The 23856-nt window shown below is 33.3% G+C and overlaps 1 protein-coding gene across 4 annotated transcripts in view; it reads left to right on the top strand.

Moving 5' to 3' along the window:
- LOC145255725 (protein phosphatase 1B-like) overlaps window positions 1-23856 on the top strand; it is a 466557-nt gene that overhangs the window by 366881 nt on the left and 75820 nt on the right. For all 4 annotated transcript variants that reach the window (XM_080114329.1, XM_080114328.1, XM_080114331.1 and 1 more), the window contains one exon: window positions 11796-11913. In XM_080114329.1, the coding sequence (XP_079970455.1) occupies window positions 11796-11913 (118 nt within the window). The remainder of the gene's footprint in view (window positions 1-11795; window positions 11914-23856) is intronic.

Consider the following 23856-nt stretch of genomic DNA (forward strand, 5'->3'; position numbering starts at 1 on the left):
ATCATTGGTGAGTACAGATATGGTTGATAAGCCCAATCTTTGCTTGAAAAGTTCTATTGCAGTGGGAACAGGGAATCATAGCAGATGTCGAGGGTTTCAAAACAGTGTCCTTCCTGTGCTACTCTGCAGTAACCTTTCAGTAGCTTTCATATTTGCAGGCGCCGTCATGAACAGCAGCCCGCCACTTGGCTCTATCTAAAGCTGTCTGCTCCCATGATGACGGATTTACGTTGAAGACCTTCAGTGATGTCTTCAGAGTGTCTTTAAATCGTTTCCTTTGGCCGCCATGGGAGCGCTTGCCATGTTGGAGCTCGGCAAACAGAAGCTTCTTGGGTAGTCTGTAGTCTGGCATGTGGGCTACATGACCAGCCCCGCGAAGTTGAACCTTCATCAGGATAGTGGGGATGCTTGGGAGTCCAGTATGAGTGAGGACTTCTGTGTCTGGTATCCTTTCCTGCCAGCCTATGTCAAGCAGTTTCCTCAGTCTGGTGGTGTAGAAGTGATTTAATTTTCTAGCGCGTCGTTAGTAGACAGTCCACGACTCGCATCCATAGAGTAAGGTGGTGAGTATGACAGCTTTATAGACTTTGATCTTTGTCATGGAGGTGATGCCTCTTCTGTCCCATACATTCTTGTGGAGTCTGCTAAACGCAGCACTTACTTTAGTGAGTCTAGTGTTGATTTCATTGTCAATGACTACATTGTGGGAGAGCGTACTGCCAAGGTAGGTGAACTTGTCAACTGCATTGAGTCTTTGTCCCCCGATTGAAATGTTGGGTTCTGCATATGGTTTTCTCGGAGCAGGCTGATGCATCACCATAGTCTTCTTGGTATTGATTGTGAGGCAAAAGTTTTCACGACCTTCTGAGAATATGTTTGCACTGTGTTGCATGTCTGCTTTAGAGGTAGCGTTAAGGGCACAATCATCAGCAAACAGAAGATCATTTACAATGTCTGATGCAACCCTAGATTTAGCTTGTAGCCTCCTGAGGTTGAAGATTGATCTGTCAAATCTGTACCTGATTCCAATGCCCATATCAGTGTCTCCGAGGGCATCTGTCAGCATCGCAGAGAACATGAGGCTGAACAGGGTGGGAGTCAAAACACACCCCTGTTTCACTCCCTATGTAACTTCAAAAGGGTCAGAGGTCTCCCCACAATCTTGCACTCTGGCCATCATTCCATCATGAAACTGACGTATGATGGCAATGAATTTTCCATGACACCCATTCTTTGCCATTATTCTCCAGAGACCTTCTCTGCCTACATTGTCAAAGGCTTTGGTCAGATCAACATAGATGGAGTAAAGGTCTACATTTTGTTCTTGGCATTTTTCTTGGAGCTGCCTGGCAACAAACACCATATCAGTAGTACCACGATCCTTACGGAATCCACATTGGCTCTCGGCAAGAGGTCTTTTTCCAAATGGACTATGAACCTGTTCTGCATTACTCTGGCCAGTACCTTGCCTGCAATGCATAGCAGGGATATTTCCCGGTGGTTGTCGCAGACCTGGTGGCTACCTTTATGCTTGTATAGATGTATGATGGAGGCATCTTTGAAGTCTTGGAAGTACCTCCTCCTGCCAGATGATGTGGAAAAGCTGATGGAGTTTTTCAGTCAGGGTCTTGCCACCCTCTTTATATATCTCAGCTGGGATAGAATCTGAGCCAGGCGCTTTCCCAGTGGACAGTAGGCAGATTGCTTTCTTAGTCTCTTTGAGGGTTGGGAGTTCATCCAATTCTTCATTTACGGTAATTTGGGGGAAGCGGTCAATAGCCTCATCACTGATAGTAGAGGGATGGTTTAGTACACCTTTAAAATGCTCCGTCCATTTTCTCAGGAGCACGTCTTTGTCAGTGAGGAAAGTGGATCCGTCTGCACTGAGGAGAGGTGATGATTTGGATGGAGTTGGACGAAAATTCCTTGAGACCATTATAGAAATTCTTCATGTCGTTCCTATCTGCATATATTTGAATTTCATCTGCTTTCTTGCTTAGCCAACAATCATGCATGTATCTGAGCTTCAACTGAACGTTTCTACGCAAACTCTTCATATGTCCTTCTTTACTTTGGAGGATGGATCTTCAATATGGGTTTTGTATGCAGAGTGCTTCTCTTCTAGCAGCTAGGTAATCTCCAGACAGTTCTCATCAAACCAGTCCTTATGTTTCCTGGAGACTGGCCCTAGACACTCCATGGCTGTGTTGTACACTGTCTCGCGGATTGTCTTCCATGCTGTTTCCACATCTCGGTTGTCTATTCCAGCAGGTTCAAGGCACTCTGACAGAGTTTCAAAGAAAGATTTCTGGACAGTTTTTATTTTCGACTTGTTGATATTAAATTGTTTTGGAGCTCTCTTTCCTTGGGGGTTTTCTCTTTGGTTGGATATACAGATTGAGCTTAGCCACTATGAGGCGGTGGTCTGTCCAGCACTCGGCTCCACACATGACCCTAGTGGTACGTATATCTCGCCTGTCCTGTTTCCTGATGATGATATAATCAGTTTTAGTAGGTGAGTATGAGGATCGAACCCGAACCCTTGAGGTGAAGTTGGAAATTAAAGTGTGAAAAAAAAAAAGCGTGCGACGTTAACCATTGGGCCACCGAGAGATACTGATGGAAACACGTTTGAATTTATTTAATTACTTAGATTTGGCAGGTACACATTTTAATGACTTAATGAGATCAACTTTGACTGCGGGATAGTATTTCATTTACTGCGGGAACGCTTTTTTTATTTTTATTTTCCCAAGATGTTGGTGGGAGGGGGGGGGGCAGCTCCCCTTGTCCAAATTGAATAGCAATTGTTCGATATAAAGAAAATATTTCCACATTGATCAAAGCTGATTGCTTTCAGACATTTCTGGCGATCGCCACCGGAAACATACTGCCAGAATTAGTGTCGCCTTTATTATACGAAAAAGCCTAATCCACATGCGACGAACAAAAACTGTTGAATATTTATCTTCCCGAATGCGAGCAAATTAAATAGACAGGCGACCTCCGTTGTTAACATGGTGATATTATGATTTATATGTGATATAAAAAGTTTCAAGTTGTGAGCTGATTGACCGCTTCTCTGAAAAAAGCCTTTCTTGGACATACACAAAAAGCGAATATACATATACACATTTTCGCTTTTATATATATATATATATATATATATATATATATATAGATTTATTATTTTCACACACACTTTTTTCAGTGGATCTTCATTAAATAATTTGGTTTAGTTGCTGTTCCCTATAACGGAAAAAGTTGGACATAAGGTCATTTTTAGTAAATAAAATCTAACTCTTCCAAAGGATGGATCAAAAATATTAATACAGTCCCATCAGGTTAAAATCCCTCTGAAAGGAGAAATTAATGCCAAAAAGTTGGATAAAAATGTTTTTTCTTTCTCTTTTCTGTGTGTGTGTTGCATGATGCTCGTAATTGTCTTGTGTCTTCTTACAAAAGTCACCCTCATGGAATATTTTGGAAATTGAAAAGTCAATATATCCTTTGCTGACTGAAGTGAAAATCAAAGTTCATTGAACAATTCTATTATCCTCCTCCATCCTGGTAGTGCTAAACTAGATAACGCACTTGCTTTTAGTCTATATTACCCACCCACCCCCTGCCACCATCGTAATAGATGAATTAATGAATTTTATTTTTCAAACTTTGTCAGTATTCTGCATGGTGTTCTTTCTTCTTACTGTGATGTGGATGGAAACTGTATTATATGGATGTCTGACAATTTTCACATCACCTCCCCTTTTTTTTATAAAGAAATTTAAGTTTAAACTACTTATGAGAAATGTAACCATTTTGAAAAATTTATTTTTAATTTATTTTATCTTTTCATTGTAAACTAACAAAATTACAATACATAATTTTTATTTAATTTTAGCTGGTCTGCAGAAGTCAAAATGACTTTATTATTATTTTTTTAACAAACACGAGTCTAAAATTGGATGTTTTATTTAGCCAATTTCCCACCTGTGGTTTTTTGTCGCTAAGATTTATTTTTATATATATAGATGGTATAGAACAAAATGAAAATCAGATGATTGTTCTCTCATCACTTTATCCTCCCCTTCCCCCAAAATGTATTCCACTTGTTTATATATTTAGCTCCTTATCAAGTGAATTGATGTGCTTTCTTTTTTTTCATAATTAAAATGTTACCCAGTTATGCACTTTATTTTCCATTAAATTCTTTCAAATAACTATTATCCATTTTAAATTACAATTATTTAAAAATAAAATTCAAAAGAAGCAGAATAATAAAAACCAAATCACCAGTATATGCATGCAATGTGGTTGATAAATTTGCATTTAAAGTAAGCAATGAACCCACATGCTTAATTAAACTGTCTTGTTTTTAAAACCAGTTTTAAAGATAGAATCATATTTTCTTAAAATTTAAAAATCAGGATCGTTATAACTACAGAAAAATTCCTTCAATTATGATGTATGTAAGGCTTATTGCATGAAAATTCAATATTTATAGGAAAATCTGTTTTCTATTTTTAATATTTGAAGATCATAAAATTTGCAGACACAATTGAGAATAAGGCGAGAGAGACTTAATGGATAGCATTACAGACTGTTGTTGGGTATCTTATTCACCAATATTACAAAATTTGGACCCACGTTTTTGCTCCCTCACAAAGAGTAAATTGTATTCAATAATACATTGTCAACCTATATAATAGTATGCTAAGGAATGTACACGTACTTACATTATATGACCTTTCACGCAAATTTACAAAAGACATGATCGTCTGATGGTGATTACACCAATCACCAGCAGACTGATGTCTCTAAGGTAAGTGATTTCTACCACAAAGTAAGTTGTTTCAAATCAAATTATGTTGTCCCGTTATCTGAAACAATTTTTTGTAAATAACTACATATCAAGTGTCATTTGCTTATTGGAAGAATATTTAGCTGACAATTGTTTTTACAATAATTGATTTTAAATGCGGTATATCCGTTTTATTTAAAAAATATTTTGCTCGAAATTATTTTTTAAAAAGTTAGTTTTTCTTAATATTGACCTTTACATTTATTTCAAAAACTAATAATTATACATATTGATATTGAATGTAGAACTTCATTTTGATAAAAGCATTCATGTGCCATAAAAACTCACAAAGTAAACTAACATTTTTTAATCTGGTTCATTTTTTTTTTTTTTTCTAATCAATAGTTGAATCATTAATTTTTGCAGCATTTGGTGGTCAAGTATATAAAGATTTACTCAGATATGGCGATGGAGAATTTTTTTTTTTTTTTTTTTTTTTTTTTTTTGACAATTTTTTAATACAAAACTGTAAACCCAGAAATATTGTACAATTGGGGATTGATTTTTCATTCATGAAATCAGTTATTTGCCTCCAAACATGAAATATTAGATTATGTAAGTTCAGCACAGAGATTCTAGTAAAAGGTAATATTGATGTATTTTTACACAAACTGCACTTGATGGAGGTCAGACAAAGGTCGTATAGTTGACCAGAGCAAATTTGGAGAACAACCAGATGTGTCACTCCTTGGTGTCCAGTTTTTGAGCTGAGCAGCTCGATGTTTAGAATTTTGTGAGAAGTGGAGGGATAAATGCCAACTCAACTGCTGTGGCCAAACAACACAAAAGCCGTTGCTGATTGGAAAGAATAGCGGAGGGATAATTCATTTCTTATGCTCACTGAAAAATATCTTAATCTCCCTCCTTACGCCAGTGACAAAAACAACTTGTCGAATTAGCAGAGCAGGAGGGAAGTAATGTTATTGCTGTCTGCTGTTAAAATATCTCTGCTCAGGGACGGGCAAAAATATGCTTATATTAATACAATCTTGATCATTTTATCACCACATGCACACACAACTCACAACATTTTTGCTAGACCCTTTCATCTCAAAGGTAAAGTTATGAGTGGATCTACATCTTTTATATAAAGTCACCAGCATCAACAGTTAGCATTTCCTCTGGAAGATAACTTCAGAAAACTGTGAAACAAACTTATAAAAACTGCAATGTCAAGATGTGTATACTGATCGTAATTTCCCTTACACATGCCACAAAAGTTGGGAGATTATAATACTTCTGTCTTTTATTTAAAAGACTAGCGAGGGGTACCCGGTGTTACCTGGGTGTTTGTTGGTGTATGTGTGTTTTTGGGTAAATGAAAAGAAAAATCGTTGGTTGTTTTAAAAAAAAAAAAATGAAGCCTTGACGCGCAGTTGGAAAATAGTAAAGTGTGAAAAAAAAGTGCGACCTGGCAGGTGCCCGTTTGTGACGAGTTAATGGCGTGAACTTTTAGTGCGGGACAGTGTTTTATTTACCGCGAGTCTGTGGCTTCTTTTTTTTATACATAAAAGCTTAATGCATATGCGGCGATCGTAAGCAATAGCTATTCAGCAGTTAACATTTTCTGTGGGACAGTTTTTAATGAGGTTAATAACCTCGTCTGTTTGTTTTTACCTAACTTTGTGGAAAACCAGCTCCACGTTTATTAGGGGGAGTGTCTCGTCTTGAAATGAAAGCAACCGTCTGATATGATAAAGCCGACATTGACCAAACGTTAAATCGCTTTCTAGAGACCACTGGTCGTGGGCCATTGATTCGAATCGAGTTTCGCTTTTTTTTTTATACCAAAAAACGAATGCAACACGTGCCGATCCGAAAATGTCGAATAATTAACGTTTCAAAGTCGGGCAAATTAAATAGAGGCGACCACCGTTGTTAAGTTGTAGATATTATCATTTAGATGTGATATAAAAAGTTTTAAAACTGAGTGACGGCCTTGAGAATCCGCCGAAAAAAAGCCTTTTCAAGACATACATAAAAAGCGAACATACATACATACATACACACATTTTCACTTTTATATATATAGAAGAATGACCATATTCTTTTTTGAAAATGTATCGATCATGATTTACACTGATTTTTATAAAGTAGTGGTGGGAGGTAACTGTTTGAGGTTAAATGAGACTTACCTCTTCCATTTCAATCTTTTTCCCCTTTTTGGGGTACAACAGTCTTACAAGGCCAGGCTGTTGATGGCTTAAAGAATGCAGTCTTGTTTTAGTAAATCCATACTTCAATTCTTGAGTTATTACCTGGATTCTTAGCCTATTTATTCTATCATGGCCATTGATTAGCATTACAAGCGTATGCTGTATTTTTGTGGACATCGGCAATATTACATACCTAATGTGCTTCAACAAGTCGTATCTTTTATTTGTTGGTCAGTTTTTAAAAGAATTACATTGATGGAAAGAGAATAGAATAAGCATTCCAATGATGTTAATTTATTTTTCTTTTATGCTCCAAGTTAAAAATGAAAAAAATGGTAAAAATTATGACAGCAAAAAGGAAAACAGTTTTTTCAATGTTTACATTTCATACGTTACGTTTGAATACATATGCGCGGGGTTAAATTTGATTGGATATGGCTGAAATTTTACAGGCTATATAAACAAAGAAGTCCATCTCTACTGATGTTTGATTTTTATTTTTACGGCCACAGGAAGCAAAGTTATGACCAAGCAAATTTGACAAAGAATATTTCAAAATTGATAAAATAAATCAGTATATATCATCCATTTTCATATAGATAATAGTTTCAGAATTATTTTCATGTATAATAAGTAAATATTTGATAATTATTAATTGTGCAAAATTTCTTTAAAATGCTATCTTTTTTAGAAATTCAAATCGTTTAAAGACAAACGATGACAAAACAAAAGCAGAAAAAAGTTTCATTTTTTATTCTTTTTATATATTATTTTTATTAGTTTGTCAATTTAAAAAAATTATCAAGTTTTTCAAATTTGATTTCCAAACAATACTAGTTTGTTGTTTTTAACGCTTGTAGTACACATGTACTAAAAGCATTAAAAAAAACCCAACAAAATGTACTAAGTACATACGTTTGTTTTTTTAGTGGTAAAAACAAACAGAACAAATATATAACAAATAAAATGTACTTGTGCACTTATGCTACCATGCTGAAATGTTATTTAGAAACCCATTCTTAACATGGGGAAGGAAGGCTGTTTTAACTATTCTATACTTTCACCTAGCAATTAAATAAAATATATCGTGAAATTTGAATTTTTAACTCCTTCTCAAGACCTTTTTTCAAATCTGTAAAACAAACCCATTTTTTAACTGAAGATATCTAAATAATAATAATGAGGTGGTTAGATAAAGAATTTCATTGTGATTTTTTTTTTTTTTTTTTTTACATAGGCATCACCACATTATCAAGGCCAAGAGGCCACTCAAGAATAAGGGTTAAAGAGTGTATAGTAGAAATTGGACAATATAATAATCATTAGTAATGAAAAATTTGGTAAATTTGATAACTTATATGGAACGGCTCATCAAGAACTTATTTACGTTAGACTTGAAGACAACCATATTGTAGTCAGCCGGAAAGCAGGAAAACGGAAGACAATTCCACAGGCGTGCAGTTCTAAGAAAGAAGCTTTGTTCATGGAATCTACGTTTAGGTTTAGGGACAGATAAAGAGTGGGGGGAATTATTGATAGTGTTTACAGCTAGACGTTTGGCGAGGGGGGACCATAGATTGAAGCTGAGTCAAACACTTTCCATGAAAATAACGATACATCAGAGACAAACTCGCAACATCTCTTCTGTGAGATAGAGGTTGCAAGGAAGAGAAAAGGACATCTCCTACGAGGCTACGAAGTCTATTTTCAACTCTATCAAGGCAGGCCAAGTCCTTTCTAGCAGCTCCTGCCCAGATGTGGCAACAGTATTCCATCCTTGGACGTACCTGGCTCTTATATAGATAGAGAATAGCATCAGCAGTGAGATATCTACCGGATCGATAGAAAGATCCCACCATTTTTCCAGCGGCCTTGGCAACAGATTTGATGTACGTGTTCCATTTAAGATCAGGAGTAATGGTCAAGCCCAGAAGCTTGTCAAAACTAGAGGCCTCCTGAAGACGAGAGCCATTCATTTCAATTGATGCCAGATGTGGATCAGAATGTTGATGATGTAAAGAGAGAAGCTTGGTTTTAGATGCATTAAAAGTAACCAGCCACTCCTTACCCCATTGTACTACATGCTCAAGATCAGAGGAGAGAGAATTGGAGAGAACTTGGTCGTCTACTGTCTTAGATGTGCTACCATAAATGGTAGTGTCGTCAGCATAAATGTCTACAAATGATGTAAGGATGTGATTTGGAAGATCATTAATGTAGATCAGGAAAAGATGCATTTTGTAAATTTTTACCTTGTTTCCACCTTAACATTTTTCTTTAAAATCACTATCTTTGAAGGTTTTTGAGTATGCTGAAAACGAGTATCGCATTTAAATTTTCCGCAAATAAGTAGCTTTCTGGATATTAAGCAATGTTATTTTTTGTTATTGCTGGTGGCCATCTTGGTACATGTGTTTGTGCATAGTTTCTTGGGGTTAGGTTTGTGCGCTCAAAGATGGCCACCAGCGATAACATAAGAAATGACATTGCTTAATATCTGGAAAACTACTTATTTGCAGAACATTTAAATGCAATATTTGTTTTCAGCATACCCTAAAACCTAAAAAAAGTAATCATTTTAAATGTTTACATAATTGAATTTTCAGTAAAATAGAATAGAAATGACAAAAATTACTATCAACTGGTTATAGTTGTTGCTTTTCAGGATTCCTAGTACTGTGAAAGCTACATCAAGGATTCACGTAGAGTACGATTTATAGTTGCATCTCAGAAAATAAGGGTATATTTTGGACCGGATAGAGAGGATTTACAAAATTGAAAATTGGACTGGTCCCAAAATGCTTAAGTTCTGGTTGACTATGGGAATTTCCATCTTTTACAGAAATCCAAAATCTATATGAAAAATTTTCTTCGGTTTATTTCTGAGATTAATTCATACCTACCAAATTTTTTTTTCTTTGAGTGGAGTAGTAAATACCGACCATAATGCTCTTTAGGCATTCAATGGCTACACCCAGATTAAGCTCTCTTTTGGTGAGGAGGCAGGAAAATGCCTGCTCTCAAAGCTATATTTAAATACCACTATAATACTTAGTTTTGTTCATGAATGATACCATGTATGATACCATGCGCCAGTTTAAAAAAATTGAAATTTGTACATCTGAATTTATAATTCACGGCTTATGGTAAAAAGATACATCGTCAGTAATTTAGTCCGGTTTTTCTAAAGAAAAATGTGGATGGAAAAGCCTAAGTTTTGGCACTTAAAATTCTCGTAACGTTTGGACTACTGATATTTGCATAATTCAAACGGTTTTAAGCATTTTTTACAAAGCTCTTTTCATGCAAGTTGATAAAATAACAATTATCCAAAAAGAAAAAAATCAACTTGTAATGCTACCTTGATAATGTTGTGAAAGTTACAAATTTGTAATTTCTTCACAGCTTTTGCTAAAATACCAAACTACTATTTTCGCATTAAAGAATCCAAGGATTTTCTGACAAAAGACATCAGTCTTATTTTATCTCCAACATTTACCTTTGGTTTGTCTGTTTTTATAACATATCAATCTTTTTGAGGCATATTAACTATTTTTGAAAAACTCTGGACTCATCTAAGCCAAATTCAAATTTAGTGTCAAATTTATTGTATTCACTTTGTTGTTATATATAATATATATATATATATATATATATTATGATACTTTGACAACAGCCGTCAAGGTAGACTTGACTGAATTCACAGGTCCACAAGTTATTGGCTTTCAATGGTGGAATTCAGGTAGCTAGTCATCTTGTGCATCCTTGCCATTGGCAGAAAGAAAAAGAACAATTATTTTAAAGTGGGGGATTAGTTTCAAATGTAAATTTAATGTAAAATAAACTGCCATTTCCAGACGATTATAGTGTGTTAATAAATTTATTTTAATTTTTCTATGAGAGACAAATCCTGTGGAGTTTTTATGCGTGTTTTAAGGCTGTATGATGGGAAGCTTGCCACTTGGCCTTAGGGTTAGTGGAAGAGTTTTTATTTTGAAGGTGGTATCTGTAATTATGTAATCATTTTGTGGTTGATAGGCATTGCTATTTGAATTCATTGCTATCAAAATAAATTTTGTATCATTGTTTTGCAAATATCTTTCTGTCTACATTAAAAAGATTTTAGATTTGAAAATTTTGGTTTGGTATTCTATTAAGAATATAAAATGTATGATTGGCTAAAATTAAATTGGACTGAGGTTATGGATTTCATTAAGAATTCTAAAAGTTCTGAAGGCTATGAGTGATGTGATTGTTAAAAATTGACAAGAAGTTTAAATTGTGAATGACTTTCGGCACTGAATCATTCAAAACTGTTAACTGCACAAAACTTCTGGTTTTCCTCTTTTTACAGCAAAAATTTCCAAATTTCTAATGCTTAGCTGCAAGATATTGTAAACTTGATCCTGCTTGGCTGCATCTAAAATTACAATTGAATCTGACCAAGAAAATATTGGCAAATCAAGTTTTCAAAAGTAGCTTGATTCTGATTCTCACCTTAGATGAAATGTCAGTTAAAAATAATGTTTCCAGAGTTTTGAAACAAAGCTCAAGTTTATTTCTACTGGCTACATTTAAATTTTTTTTTGTGAACTCAAATGAACTTGCCTTTTATAGCCAAGTCGAATAAGACATCATTTTATATTAACTTTTTTTACAGATGCTTGATATTTAATGTCTTTCTTTTCAAACCAAGTTTTTATTATTGGGTAAATGTTCTTTGTAAATTCAGTTTTATTAAGAGTGATGTAATTATTTTTCTTTTGTTTCTCTTTCAGGGGAGTCGGGATAACATGAGCATTGTCCTCATAGCTTTTCCTGGAGCACCTAAAGTGTCGGAAGAGGCAGTCAGGAAAGAAAAGGAATTGGACACTCGTTTGGAAAACAAAATTAAAGGTCAGTATTAATGTTGCTCTCTTTCTCCCCTTACATGCCTCTCAGTCCTCACTATTTTGTTAATCATATATTGCTTGATTATCAGTTTTCAAATAATTTCTGAATGTATTGAGTAATGATCATTTGAGACCATTTAATGTATGAATGTGAATTAGAACAAAAATTCTCAGTCTCTTTCACAGAACAGATAGTGTCATATCACATACTGCATTTTGATATTAGGCAAAAGTAAACGAAATTAAAGTCCACCTTGCATTAAAAATAATTTTATATTCATTCGTTAGAACATAAATCATGTTAGATGAAATTTAATGCCAAACCAGAAAAATGATTAAGATTGCATGAAATAGTTCTGTTTTAGTACTGATTGGGTTCTAAAGTCCATGATTAGTAATTGTTATGTAAAACTACAGACATTTAATGATTTTAAACAGTTGGATAATGCATATCAGTATGCAATAATAACTTATAATTTGTCCTTTTTGTGTCATTAGACTAGTTCTTGCTACAATTATCTTTTTATAAAGAGTTTGTCAACAAGGAAGAATAAGTACAACGTTACATACTCTGTATAGGTTATCTTAAGCAGATATTTGTTGTATCTGAAGAGATGGTAGTAGTATATGAATAAATCAAACAAAATGAAAGGGAAATATGTTTCCAATATGCCATGAAGGAAATCATACAAATACATGTTTCACTTCATACTTAAAAAAAATTGATTCTTTGTTATAATAGCAAAATCGAAACCTTGAATTTCAAATACAATTTACTTGTCATGTCTCAGTAATGAAAATAGCCAAAAAATTACAAAAAACAGTAAGGTAGAAGATGAATTATTTAAGAAAATAGTTTTAAAAGATATTTGCAATTTGTTTACAGAAACTGAATGTGTGGGAGGTAAATAGCAGGGGATTATTTCTGATAATTTGAGAAATGAGTTCCTTTGCGTTTACTTCACACATAACCAACAAACATGGTGAAATCAATTTTTTCATTTAATCATGGAAATACTTAGGTAACATTCCAGTAATATTTAACTAATTGCAACATGACAATAGCATTGCTTTTAGTTGAAATTGACATAAGTAGTTATTGTTTTTTAATGAAAACTGAATTTTCCGACTGTCTGATTTTGCTATTATAATGAAGAACCTTCAAATTTTTTTTATGGAAGTTGTTCTAGAAGCCACTTAATGTAAGGAAGTAAAAAGAACAAAAACTATTTAAGTTGCATAACAAAAAGGTAGAATCACTTCAATAGAAGTCAGTCTTTTAACTGACAGTGATAAATTCAAACTTCACTGTAATTATTTCGTTCTGCCAACAGTTTACTCTACCTATAACAGCCGACCATCTCTGAAACTAATGAACATTTCCTTTCTGTTTGACTTCTACTTTCAGCAGCATTTTGATTAACTGATCATCTGATCTGGAAGTAGAAAACAATCATTCCAATTTTCATATTTGCTCAACAAAATGCTTCTTTGTTCCATTCTACATGACCACTGCATTCTACTCATTCAGAATATCAATCCCATTAGAGTTACCCCCTTCGATTGCACATAATTTTTACATCACATCTTTACTTCAGTACTTGATTTTTAATCTAACATTTCCGCAAAGGTTTCCATTAGAGACAGATATATATATATATATATAGAGTGAGAGAGAGAGAAAGATAGCAACACATCGTGTGTGTACGTGTGTCATATTCAGTATTTCTGCATTACTCTTACTGTAATTATAAGCGAAAACTGTTCTCTTCAATTCGATTATGCATAACATTACCTCAATTCTTTAACTGGATGCTTCTTACATTAATGTTACTGCTAACACTTTCATTTGACAAAGAGAGACAGACAGAGATAGAAATAGATAATGTGAAACATTTTGTGTATCTGTGACCTTGACAACGTGTGCCTTACACGTCCTTGACCCTTGATCGCGGCCCAGTTATGATCTGCACCCTGGTCGGTACAGTTATATGTCGACTGGGCAACCAGGTCTGCCAACCGTTAGTACGTCGCGTCACCCAGTGAGTTCTTCGTTAAGGCGTTGGGGATTCTTCTCGGATGCTCGGTCCTCAAGGCCTGTCCTCCGTGGATCGTCTAGTTATCCTGGGTGTTCGTTGACGGATACGGTGTCACAAATGGCAAATAACGAAATATCCACAGATGTGACCTTGCACGTGTGACCTTAACCGTGGTCACATTTGGCAAATAAAGAATGTACATATATACGGATCAACGCACATCAGCAACAAAACTCCGGAGGTTAGTTAATATAATATATATTTCAGAAATTCATAAAAGAAGTATTTACAGCATATACATAGAGTTGACAATTAATTCAAGCAAGCAGTTAGTTCTACAACTGAGCTTCTGTTGTTGAAATACCTGGTCGGTATCGCGGACTTTGCGTAATTCTCGTTAAGTAATCGACACGTTATAAGCGTTGAGTTATCAGGCAACAAGCGAGGGGGGAGAGAGAGAGGTGATTCTGCCGAGACTTATCTTCTTCTTTTCTGTTCTCTTACTGCTCTTCACTGTTCTGACTACTTACTGACTTAATCTCTGATTTTTCATTTCTTTTATAATACAATTATGGAATGATGACGACACCCATGTTCGTCATCGACCAATCAAATTGCTTGATTATAATTCGACGGGGCCTTTTCTCATTGGTTGATTATACTTCGACAGGGCCCTTTTTCATTGGTCCATTTCCAAAATTGGTTTGACTCCTCCCTTAATTAACGCCCAACTTACACGTTGTATTAATTAACTCCTCCCTGGCTTACTAATGGAACTTTTCATATACAGGAAAATTATTTTTCCTTTTACTTAAAGCAAATCACGCGATTTTATTTGTTTTAAAATTATCTATTGATCTCACCTTTCGCTTTGATAATTCAAAGGGATTTTAGTTTATCTTTGAATTAAGTTCTGGTTGTCGGCCATTTTATTATATCAGACATTTTGTTTACGTCAAAAGACCAAGAATGCATTTGTCGCTTTGAACTTATCGGGCAACACATTTTCCCATCCGAGCAAAAATATTTCATAAATTCCCTTTTTTCGTTCGACCTGATTCACCAAATGACAATTCTCGATACGTTATTGTTTTGAAATTTCGGACAATTCATTTTTTTTTCCTCTTTGTTCTAAACATAATGCCGAGTCACTGCGTGTGTTTCTCTTAGATCAAAAACAACCCGACTTTTCAACTTGTCAAATTCCCAGGTCAACTTTAGCTCCCAGTTTTGCCAATTGCGGGTGTGAAATCCCCACCCCTCCGGCTACTGTACACTATGATTTCGGCCATTGGAGATCAAACATATTTTATGCATTCTTTTTCGCTTTTGAAGTCCAGAATATGATTCAACTTTTTGCTACAAAGGCACTCTTACCGCCGCCTTTTCAACAACAGACTTAGCTCAGAATTTATTCACAAATAAAAATTAATAATAATTTTTTTTCAACCCGATCATCGTCCGGGAACAAAAAATTACTTTCAACCAAAATAAACGTCACATCAGCCCTACCGGTCTGATGTGGCCTCTCTTTAGTGTTACATATCCATGTGTATGTGTGTCTGTTTTGTATTGCATGTTATGACTACTACTACTACTACTACTACTAGCAAAAAAACTAAACTGTGCCATGGGAGGTAGCTTTTGGCTGCTACCTTTCAAACTCTCACAAAAACTCAATTTTCATTTGTCTTTGAAATTTGATTTCAATAAGAATTATTTTATATATAACTGTTTTCATTAACCACATTGTACCAACTTCTACCTCAGTCACTCAGGCTTTCTATTCAGAGCGCCTTTTCTTATAATAAACAGGACTTTGAAACTATTTTATTTTTGTAGGAGGACGAGGCTTGCCACTGGTTTGGGGCTAGTGGTAGGGCTATGGGTCGTTACATTTGAACACTGAAAACTTGGCAGAAAGGAAAAAAACAATTTATATTTATTAGTGTTGGGACAATGAATCAGGAATCGGAAAAATTGAAAGCTATCGGAATTGGAAAAAGTAATCCCTATTTTCCGATGCCAAAACGATTCTTTTGTCTTTTTTTTTTTTAATTCTATTTTACTTAAAGCAAGATCTTCCATTGCTGGTAATAATGATAAAATAATAAATATTTATTGATTTTAAATTACCAGTAAAGCTAAAATAGGTAGATCATCCCCAAAAGTGTATTTTGATGTTTAGGAAATATTTAACGTGTTTTTAAAAAAATCAGGGGAAATAATTATCTTATAGTTCAATATTTAGATTTATAAAGAATCAGGAATTGTATTGGAATCAGGAATTTAGCACAGAATTGGTAATTGTATGGGAATTGGGAAAAATATTGGAATCTTCCCATCACTACTATACATACACACACATATGTGTAAGTGAAATTATCTCTGTGTGTGTACATTTTCCTACCAAACTACTCTGTCAATTTTCAGTCTACAGACTAGAGATTTGATATAAGGGGTATTAAGATTTGGAAAAATCTTTTTAATCCGTTTTAGGCCAGAAATTAGGCTGTCAAAGTTCAACAATTTGATCTTTGAAAACTGCCGAAGTCTTCTGCCAATTTTGGATGTATCTTACTTGGACATGGATCAAACTTTTAAATTTAATTTGAGCCCAAAACAAATGTTATGGGGTCAAAGTTTTAAAGAATTTGACCTCTGCAGTCTCTACCAGATTACTCAGCTAATTTTTGATCTGAACATTTGAAATTTTACACAAAGTGTATTCACACATAGGGCAAGCTTTTTAAATTGGTTTTTGGCCAAAATTTTAGCTGCCAAGGGGTCAAAGTTCAAAAGATTTGACCTTTGCGGTCTCTAGCAGACTATTCAGCTAATTTTGCGTCTAAACATTTGAAATTTTACATAAAGGGTATTCAGACATGCAGCAAGCTTTTTAATCAGTTTTTGGGTAAGTTTTTGTCTGCCAAGAGGTCAAAGTTGAAAGAGTTGACCTTTGTAGACTCTACCAAACTCCTCCACTAATTTTGGATCTAAACACTTGAAATTTTAGATGTAGGTTACCTGGACATAAGTCGAATGTAAGCATGAAAAATAATATGGTTAAGATTTAAACATGGAAAAGTAAAGGATTAGTTAAAACTGGAAAAGAAAAGGACAAGATATTCTAGTAAAAAAAGATAAATTTATAACTTAAAATGTTGCAGCATCAAGAATTTAAAAAAAAAAAATTCAATTTAACATTATATAAGCAATTCTTAATGCTGCAATATTTAAAGTTTGTTTTAACAACTAGTCTTTTACTTTTCCATGTTTAAATCTTAACCATATTGCTTTTCATGCTGGCATTTTTCTATTGTAATCCATGATTTTTCCAGACTTCCAATAAATTCACTTGTTCTTTGTTTAAATTCAGTCTTATTTTTTTTACCTCCATACATAACATACACATATGTAATAACAATGTACAGCACTCGTCTGCTTTCATTCTGTTTCACTTGTTACTTCTCTTTTCGCAACAACAGTGAATTAGTAGTAACACTAATTGCTGAAGCGACGTGGTTACTATAGAAACCTATGAATTTTTACAATTTTGAACACCACTAAATTCATAACTTTTATCTTATAGTTAAATAGAGATTTATAAAGAATCAGAATCAGTAATTGTATCGGGATCAGGAATTTAGCACAGAATTGGTAATTGTATTGGAATCGTCCCATCACTAATATACATACACACACACACACATATATATATATAAAAGTTAAATTGTCTGTATGTCTACATTTCCCTACCAAACTACTGTCAAATATTTTTTTCACAATGTAGCTAAGGTGATCAATAAACTGTAATAATTGTTTGAAATTTGGTCAAAAAATGAGTGAGCGGTGAAGCTTTATAGCAGTTCTAAATGACTAAAACTGCCACTTAACCATATATTCAAACACTACTGTTAGAACTTTTTATATACTCCCTAGATTATATCTATGATTTGCGAGCGCACGTCGTATCTACATTTATTTACATCTACTTTTATAAAATTCATGTTATTCCATCCTCTTACGTGTTTGTTCGACTTTTTTGTATAAAAGCGAAACTAATCAAAAGCAGCTTCCCAGCCTTTCGTGCCCAGATGTCCAGAAAGCGATCAGCTTCGATTAATGTGGGGGGGGGGGGGGACCCTCATATCAAACAATTGCTATTTATTTGGACACTCCTTTTTTATGGGGAGCTGGTTTTCCCCAACATCATGCGGAAACAAATGAAACCGCGGAAAACTAAATTGGCCTTCAGCCAACGCCTGCTAGCAAGTCAACTTTTTGATTAACATCGCTAAATTTGAACCCTTTTCACTCCCTATGGCCTTGTAGCATAACATTAAATAAGATGTCTTTTTTTTTTTTTTTTTCATTTTCTTTTCCACCTTCGTGTACCATGTTGAGCCTGCCTGACTACTAACACTTTTTTTTTCTTTTACACCTCCAAACACCTGGGCAATGCCGGGCACCCCCGCTAGTGTGTATATATATATATTTATATATATATATATATATATAGGAAATTTATTACTGTGAGTCCAGAATGAGTTTACAAATTGTTTCAGCTAGAGGAAAATCCTCAAAGAGGAAACATCCAACTAGCATCATCAGAATTCATAGATGGACTAAAGTTATAAAATCAAATAAGAATGGAAAAATCGTAGATGAAGGGGAGTTAGAAAAGAAGGGGGGAGTGGTAGGGAGAGGACGTTGGAATTTAAAGTAGTAGGAGTGTATACAATAAGAGAGGGGTTTATAATTAAATATGTGTAAATTCTTATATACGTTTTTTTTATTTATAGCGGTTTAAAATTAAGACGCTACTCTTATTCATAACAGCATAAGTAACAGTTAATTTAAAGGATCACCATGGCAACACTATTAAGCTTAGCTACAGTTGCACAACTAATCTAGAAAATAAAATTAAAAAACACAACAATAAAATACTAAATAACCACAACTAAAATAACAATAGTCAAAATAACTGTAACTGCCTTAACAAACCCCAATGCCCGCTCCAACAAAATTGTCTCTCAACAAATGTGGTTTACAAAGCGACTATTGCCCCTGCTGAAGACCCACGAAACAAAAAAATTTACATTGGCCTCTCAAGCACCACGTTCAAAGACAGATTTAGAGTGCATAAATGCTCCGTAAATACCCCCAACCACCCCAATAGTACTTCATTAACTAACCACTATCTACTACTTACCCGAAACAACCTCACCCCAATTATTAGCTGGGAAATTCTGAATAGAGCTAGTACCTGTAAATCACTAAACTCCCCATGTTATTTATGCTTAACTGAAAAATTACTGATTACTAATTTTAGAGATAGAGATAAACTTATAAATAAAAAAACTGAAACCTCACTTAATTGTAAACATTATAAATCCCACCTCTGAAGCAACTTCTCACCCTTCTAGTAATAACTATAACCCACCCCTAAAATCTAACACTAACGAATTACACACACCCTATTTACAACCGAAACTATATAGTCCCCCATTCATTCTAAAAGAACCCCTCCACAGAACCCCCACCTATTTACCGCCACCATTTTTTAGCTGCATCTTTCTTTGCCTAACCCTTCTTGTAACCTCCCCCCCTTGCCGTAATCACTCCTTATGTCATTATTTAAAGGTTCTTGCCACATAGTTTCTTATTGGCTATTTCCATGGTTAAGTCTCGAGCTCTAATGTTTCAATTACGTACTTATCACAATTGGTATCCTCTGACTTGCTTCTCGGTCTATTCTCTACTTGTTAACAACTAACCATTTACTTACCTTCTACTTTAATTAATTATTTAATTTACCATCTACATATAATATATATTATATATTTTTCTTTTATATTTACCTCTTACTAATTCTCTCTATAATAATTATTACATTTTTTAACACGAAGCTTATTTACATATATTTACGTATTTGTGTATGTCCATATACTCAAGCACATGCTCCTCCCCCATTTATGTGTACATATTTTATACATGGTTACTCATGTGTATGTATTTGTGTTTTTTTGTTATCTACTTATTATTAACATTTCATTAATAATTATATTAATTTTTATTTATTATTTAATTACTTTATCAAAATAAACTTATAGCGTATAATTCATCTATTTACTCCCCTATTTTCCCTCTCTTTCTTTCAACTTAATGCCTGACAATTCAAAAAATTATAAATAATAAATAAAAAACAAAAATATAATTTTTTCAATCTCTCCCTGCCCGGCTAATATATATATATATATATATATATATATATATGTATGTATATGTATGTGTATATATATATGTATTTGTATTTGTGTGCGTACCTTCTACTTGCGTGCATATGTATGTGTATATATATATATATGTATTTGTGTGCGTATCTTCTACATGTCTTTATGTGTGTGTGTATATTTTTTTTTTGTGTATGTGTTTTATTCACTTATTATAAATATCTCCCTAATAATTTTATTAATTTATTATTATTTTATTAACTTACTGATATTCTTACCTATTTCTATATTATTAAAATAAACCTGTAACTTATAATTCATTAATTTATATTTTCCTTCTCTTTTAAATTAAAAAATTATTTATAAAATATTTTTCAATTCCCCCCCTCCCAGCTAATTTATATTTATATATATATATGCATGTGCATTTGTATTTATATATATATATATGTTTATATATGTATATATGCGTGTATTTTTACGTATCTGTGTGTATGTGTGTGTGTATATATATATATATATATATATATATATATATATGTTTATGTATGTATGTGTATATATGTACTCAGACATGTGCTCTTCCCCCATTTACGTATGTGCATTTGCTGTACATATGTATGCGTGTGCTTGTATTTGTGTATGTGTGTTACTTATTATCATAAAAGTTTTTCCTTAATTTTATTAATCTATTATTTAAGTTACTTAATAAAGTTTCCACCTATTTTATTTTATTAAAATAAACCTGTAACATATAATTTCTACCTGCCCGGCTAATTTATTTATTCATATATATATATATATATATATATATATGTATGTGCGTGTGTGTATGCATGTTTTTGTGTATGTATATATGTGTACATATATATATGTATGTATATGCATGTATATGTATTTACTTATTTTTATGTTTACGTATCTGTGGTTTTTGTATATATATACTAAGGCATGTGTTCTCCCCCCATTTATGTGTCTCCGTACATTGTACAGGTGTACACGTGTATGTGTATTTATGTGTGTGTATGTGTGCGTATTTTATTTACTTATTATTAACGATTATTTATTATTTTAATTTTTAATTTATTTTATTTATTTGTCCGTTTCTTTTTCTTTCTATTTTATAAACAATAAATATCTTTCAATCTCTCCCCGCCCGGCTAAATCACTTTAAACCCCATTTTCAACCCGTTCCTTCACTAACATTAACTCTCCAACCTGTTGCCATGGTGATCCTTTAAATTAACTGTTACTTATGCCGTTATGAATAAGAGTAGCGTCTTTTAATTTTAAACCGTTATAAATTAAAAAAAAACGTATATAAGAATTTACACATAATTAATATTTAATTATAAACCCCTCTCTTATTGTATACACTCCTACTACTTTAAATTCCAACGTCCTCTCCCTACCACTCCCCCCTTCTTTTCTAACTCCCCTTCATCTACGATTTTTCCATTCTTATTTGATTTTATAACTTAGTCCATGAATTCTGACGATGCTAGTTGGATTTTTCCTCTTTGAGGATTTTCCTCTAGCTGAAACAATTTGTAAACTCATTCTGGACTCACAGTAATAAATTTCCTATATACTGCTCTGACTACATATTGAGTACTCTAGTCCGTTTTTTTCACCACTGGTAAATATATATATATATATATATATATATATATATATATATATATATATAAATAAAAATCTTACCTGTCTGTTTAAATGTATGTATATATGTCTGCCTATAACTTTCGACAGAGGTGACGGATTTTCACGAGATTGGTACATTTTGAAGCTTACTTCTTCGGACGACAAATATTGAAAAATTCGCCAAAAGCATTAATTCCTTCCCCCTCAACTGTGCACTTTTCTCCAGCGAAGGGTCGTTTTTTTTTGCTGATATTTTCTTCACTTTCGGTTTGGCGATGGGTGCAACCACCAAAGATATCACGTTTTTTTTTTTTTTTTTTTTCATGTTCTATTCCTCCTTTGTGGTACGAGTTCGAGCCTGCCTGTCTACTACCACTTTTTTTTTTCTCAATATACACCTACAAATATCTGGGCAATGCCAGGCACCCCGGCTAGTATAGAAAACAACAAAAAAGACCTCCCAGCTAACAATAATAGAATACATTCTATTCCAGCCAAAAATAAGCCAATTCCAAAAGTTGCTAATACTAATAGAAATCCCAACTACTATCTTTAGAAAGATAGATCCCCCAAGACGAAAGAAATCCATATGGTTCAATCCACCATACAGCTTGAATGTAAAAACAAACATGCCCAAGGAATTTTTTTAAATAGTAGAAAACTTTCAAATACCCAGATAAGTACAGTACATTATTAAAAACTACATAAAAATATCATACTCAATATTGCCGAATTTAACGCAGGCAATCATCATATCCTCCAATAATAGTAAAATAATTAAAGCTCGTACCCTTCTGTCAATTACAACACGTATAAATAAATGTAACTGCCAAAATAAAGTCTGTCTGCTTTATAATGATTGCATACCTAAAGATGTTATATATTCTATAACGCTATTCTCCATGCATAAAACACATTTTAACAATAACTCTGATCTTAATACTCCAAATTTACTAAATTGTATGAATACCTTAATTAAAAATAACTTATAAAACAATCCTTATAATAGTTAGCTCACAATTAAGTCACAACAAATTCACCAATGTACATCTGACCCCTCCCTTGAAAATTACTCAATCCAAAGCCACCATACTTTAAATATCAATCCAGACAATAACCTAAACAGGTACTGACTGAAACTATATATATATGTATATATATATATATATATATAACTTATATAGGCACAAATTCTACTTTAATAAACCTAAGAATATAAAGCCACTTATATTCCTTCAAAAGCGAAAATACATGCAGTAAAAAAGGCACTTCATTAACTACCTGGATTAAAAACCTAATACTTAAGAGGATTCCTTACTCAATCAAATGGAATATAAAAAAAAAAAGCAAAATCATACACACCAGGGTCTAAATCCTGTCACCTTTTCGCCTCTGAAACGGTTAAAATAATCACTTTCTCTAAACACTAGAAATGAATTGGTATCTAATTGTAAGCATAAGAGATAATTTAAATACGGTCAATTTGAAATAATAGTGTTTAGCTTTAGGCAATAAAAAAAAAAATAGCATTTCACATCACCTTTTACTCAACTAACCCAATCTTACTATATTCTTTCGTTTACAATCCATTATTATATACTTTAATCAACAGCCTCTTTTATGAGTGCTTCTTTCACATCACATTAATTACATCCTAACATGCTACATGTCATATCCTTGCTAAAGCATCCTATTTTTAGTAAACACTATTAAATATTATTTAAACGCATATGCATCTACGTCTAAAATGATTAACACTCCTCTTAATTCTACCTTTCTAACTCACAATTTGTATTAATATACCTCTTAATTACCTTCCTTAATTACACTTGGAAATAAAAATCCGATCAGCAGAACCAAAACTCACCTTGTCTACCGTTCCATAAACTCCTTTTGCATGAAAAACCCATCCAAAACATCTTAATTAAAACCCTAATATTAAGTGAATAGATTCTAATAAGTTATATCATCACCAAAAATAAGATAATAATCTGTTAAAATATTTCTTCAAAAATTACCTTTAAAAAA

Source organism: Euprymna scolopes, chromosome 31, assembly GCF_053919585.1.
Source record: "Euprymna scolopes isolate OS-2025 chromosome 31, ASM5391958v1, whole genome shotgun sequence".
NCBI classification, from domain to species: Eukaryota; Metazoa; Mollusca; class Cephalopoda; order Sepiida; family Sepiolidae; genus Euprymna; species Euprymna scolopes.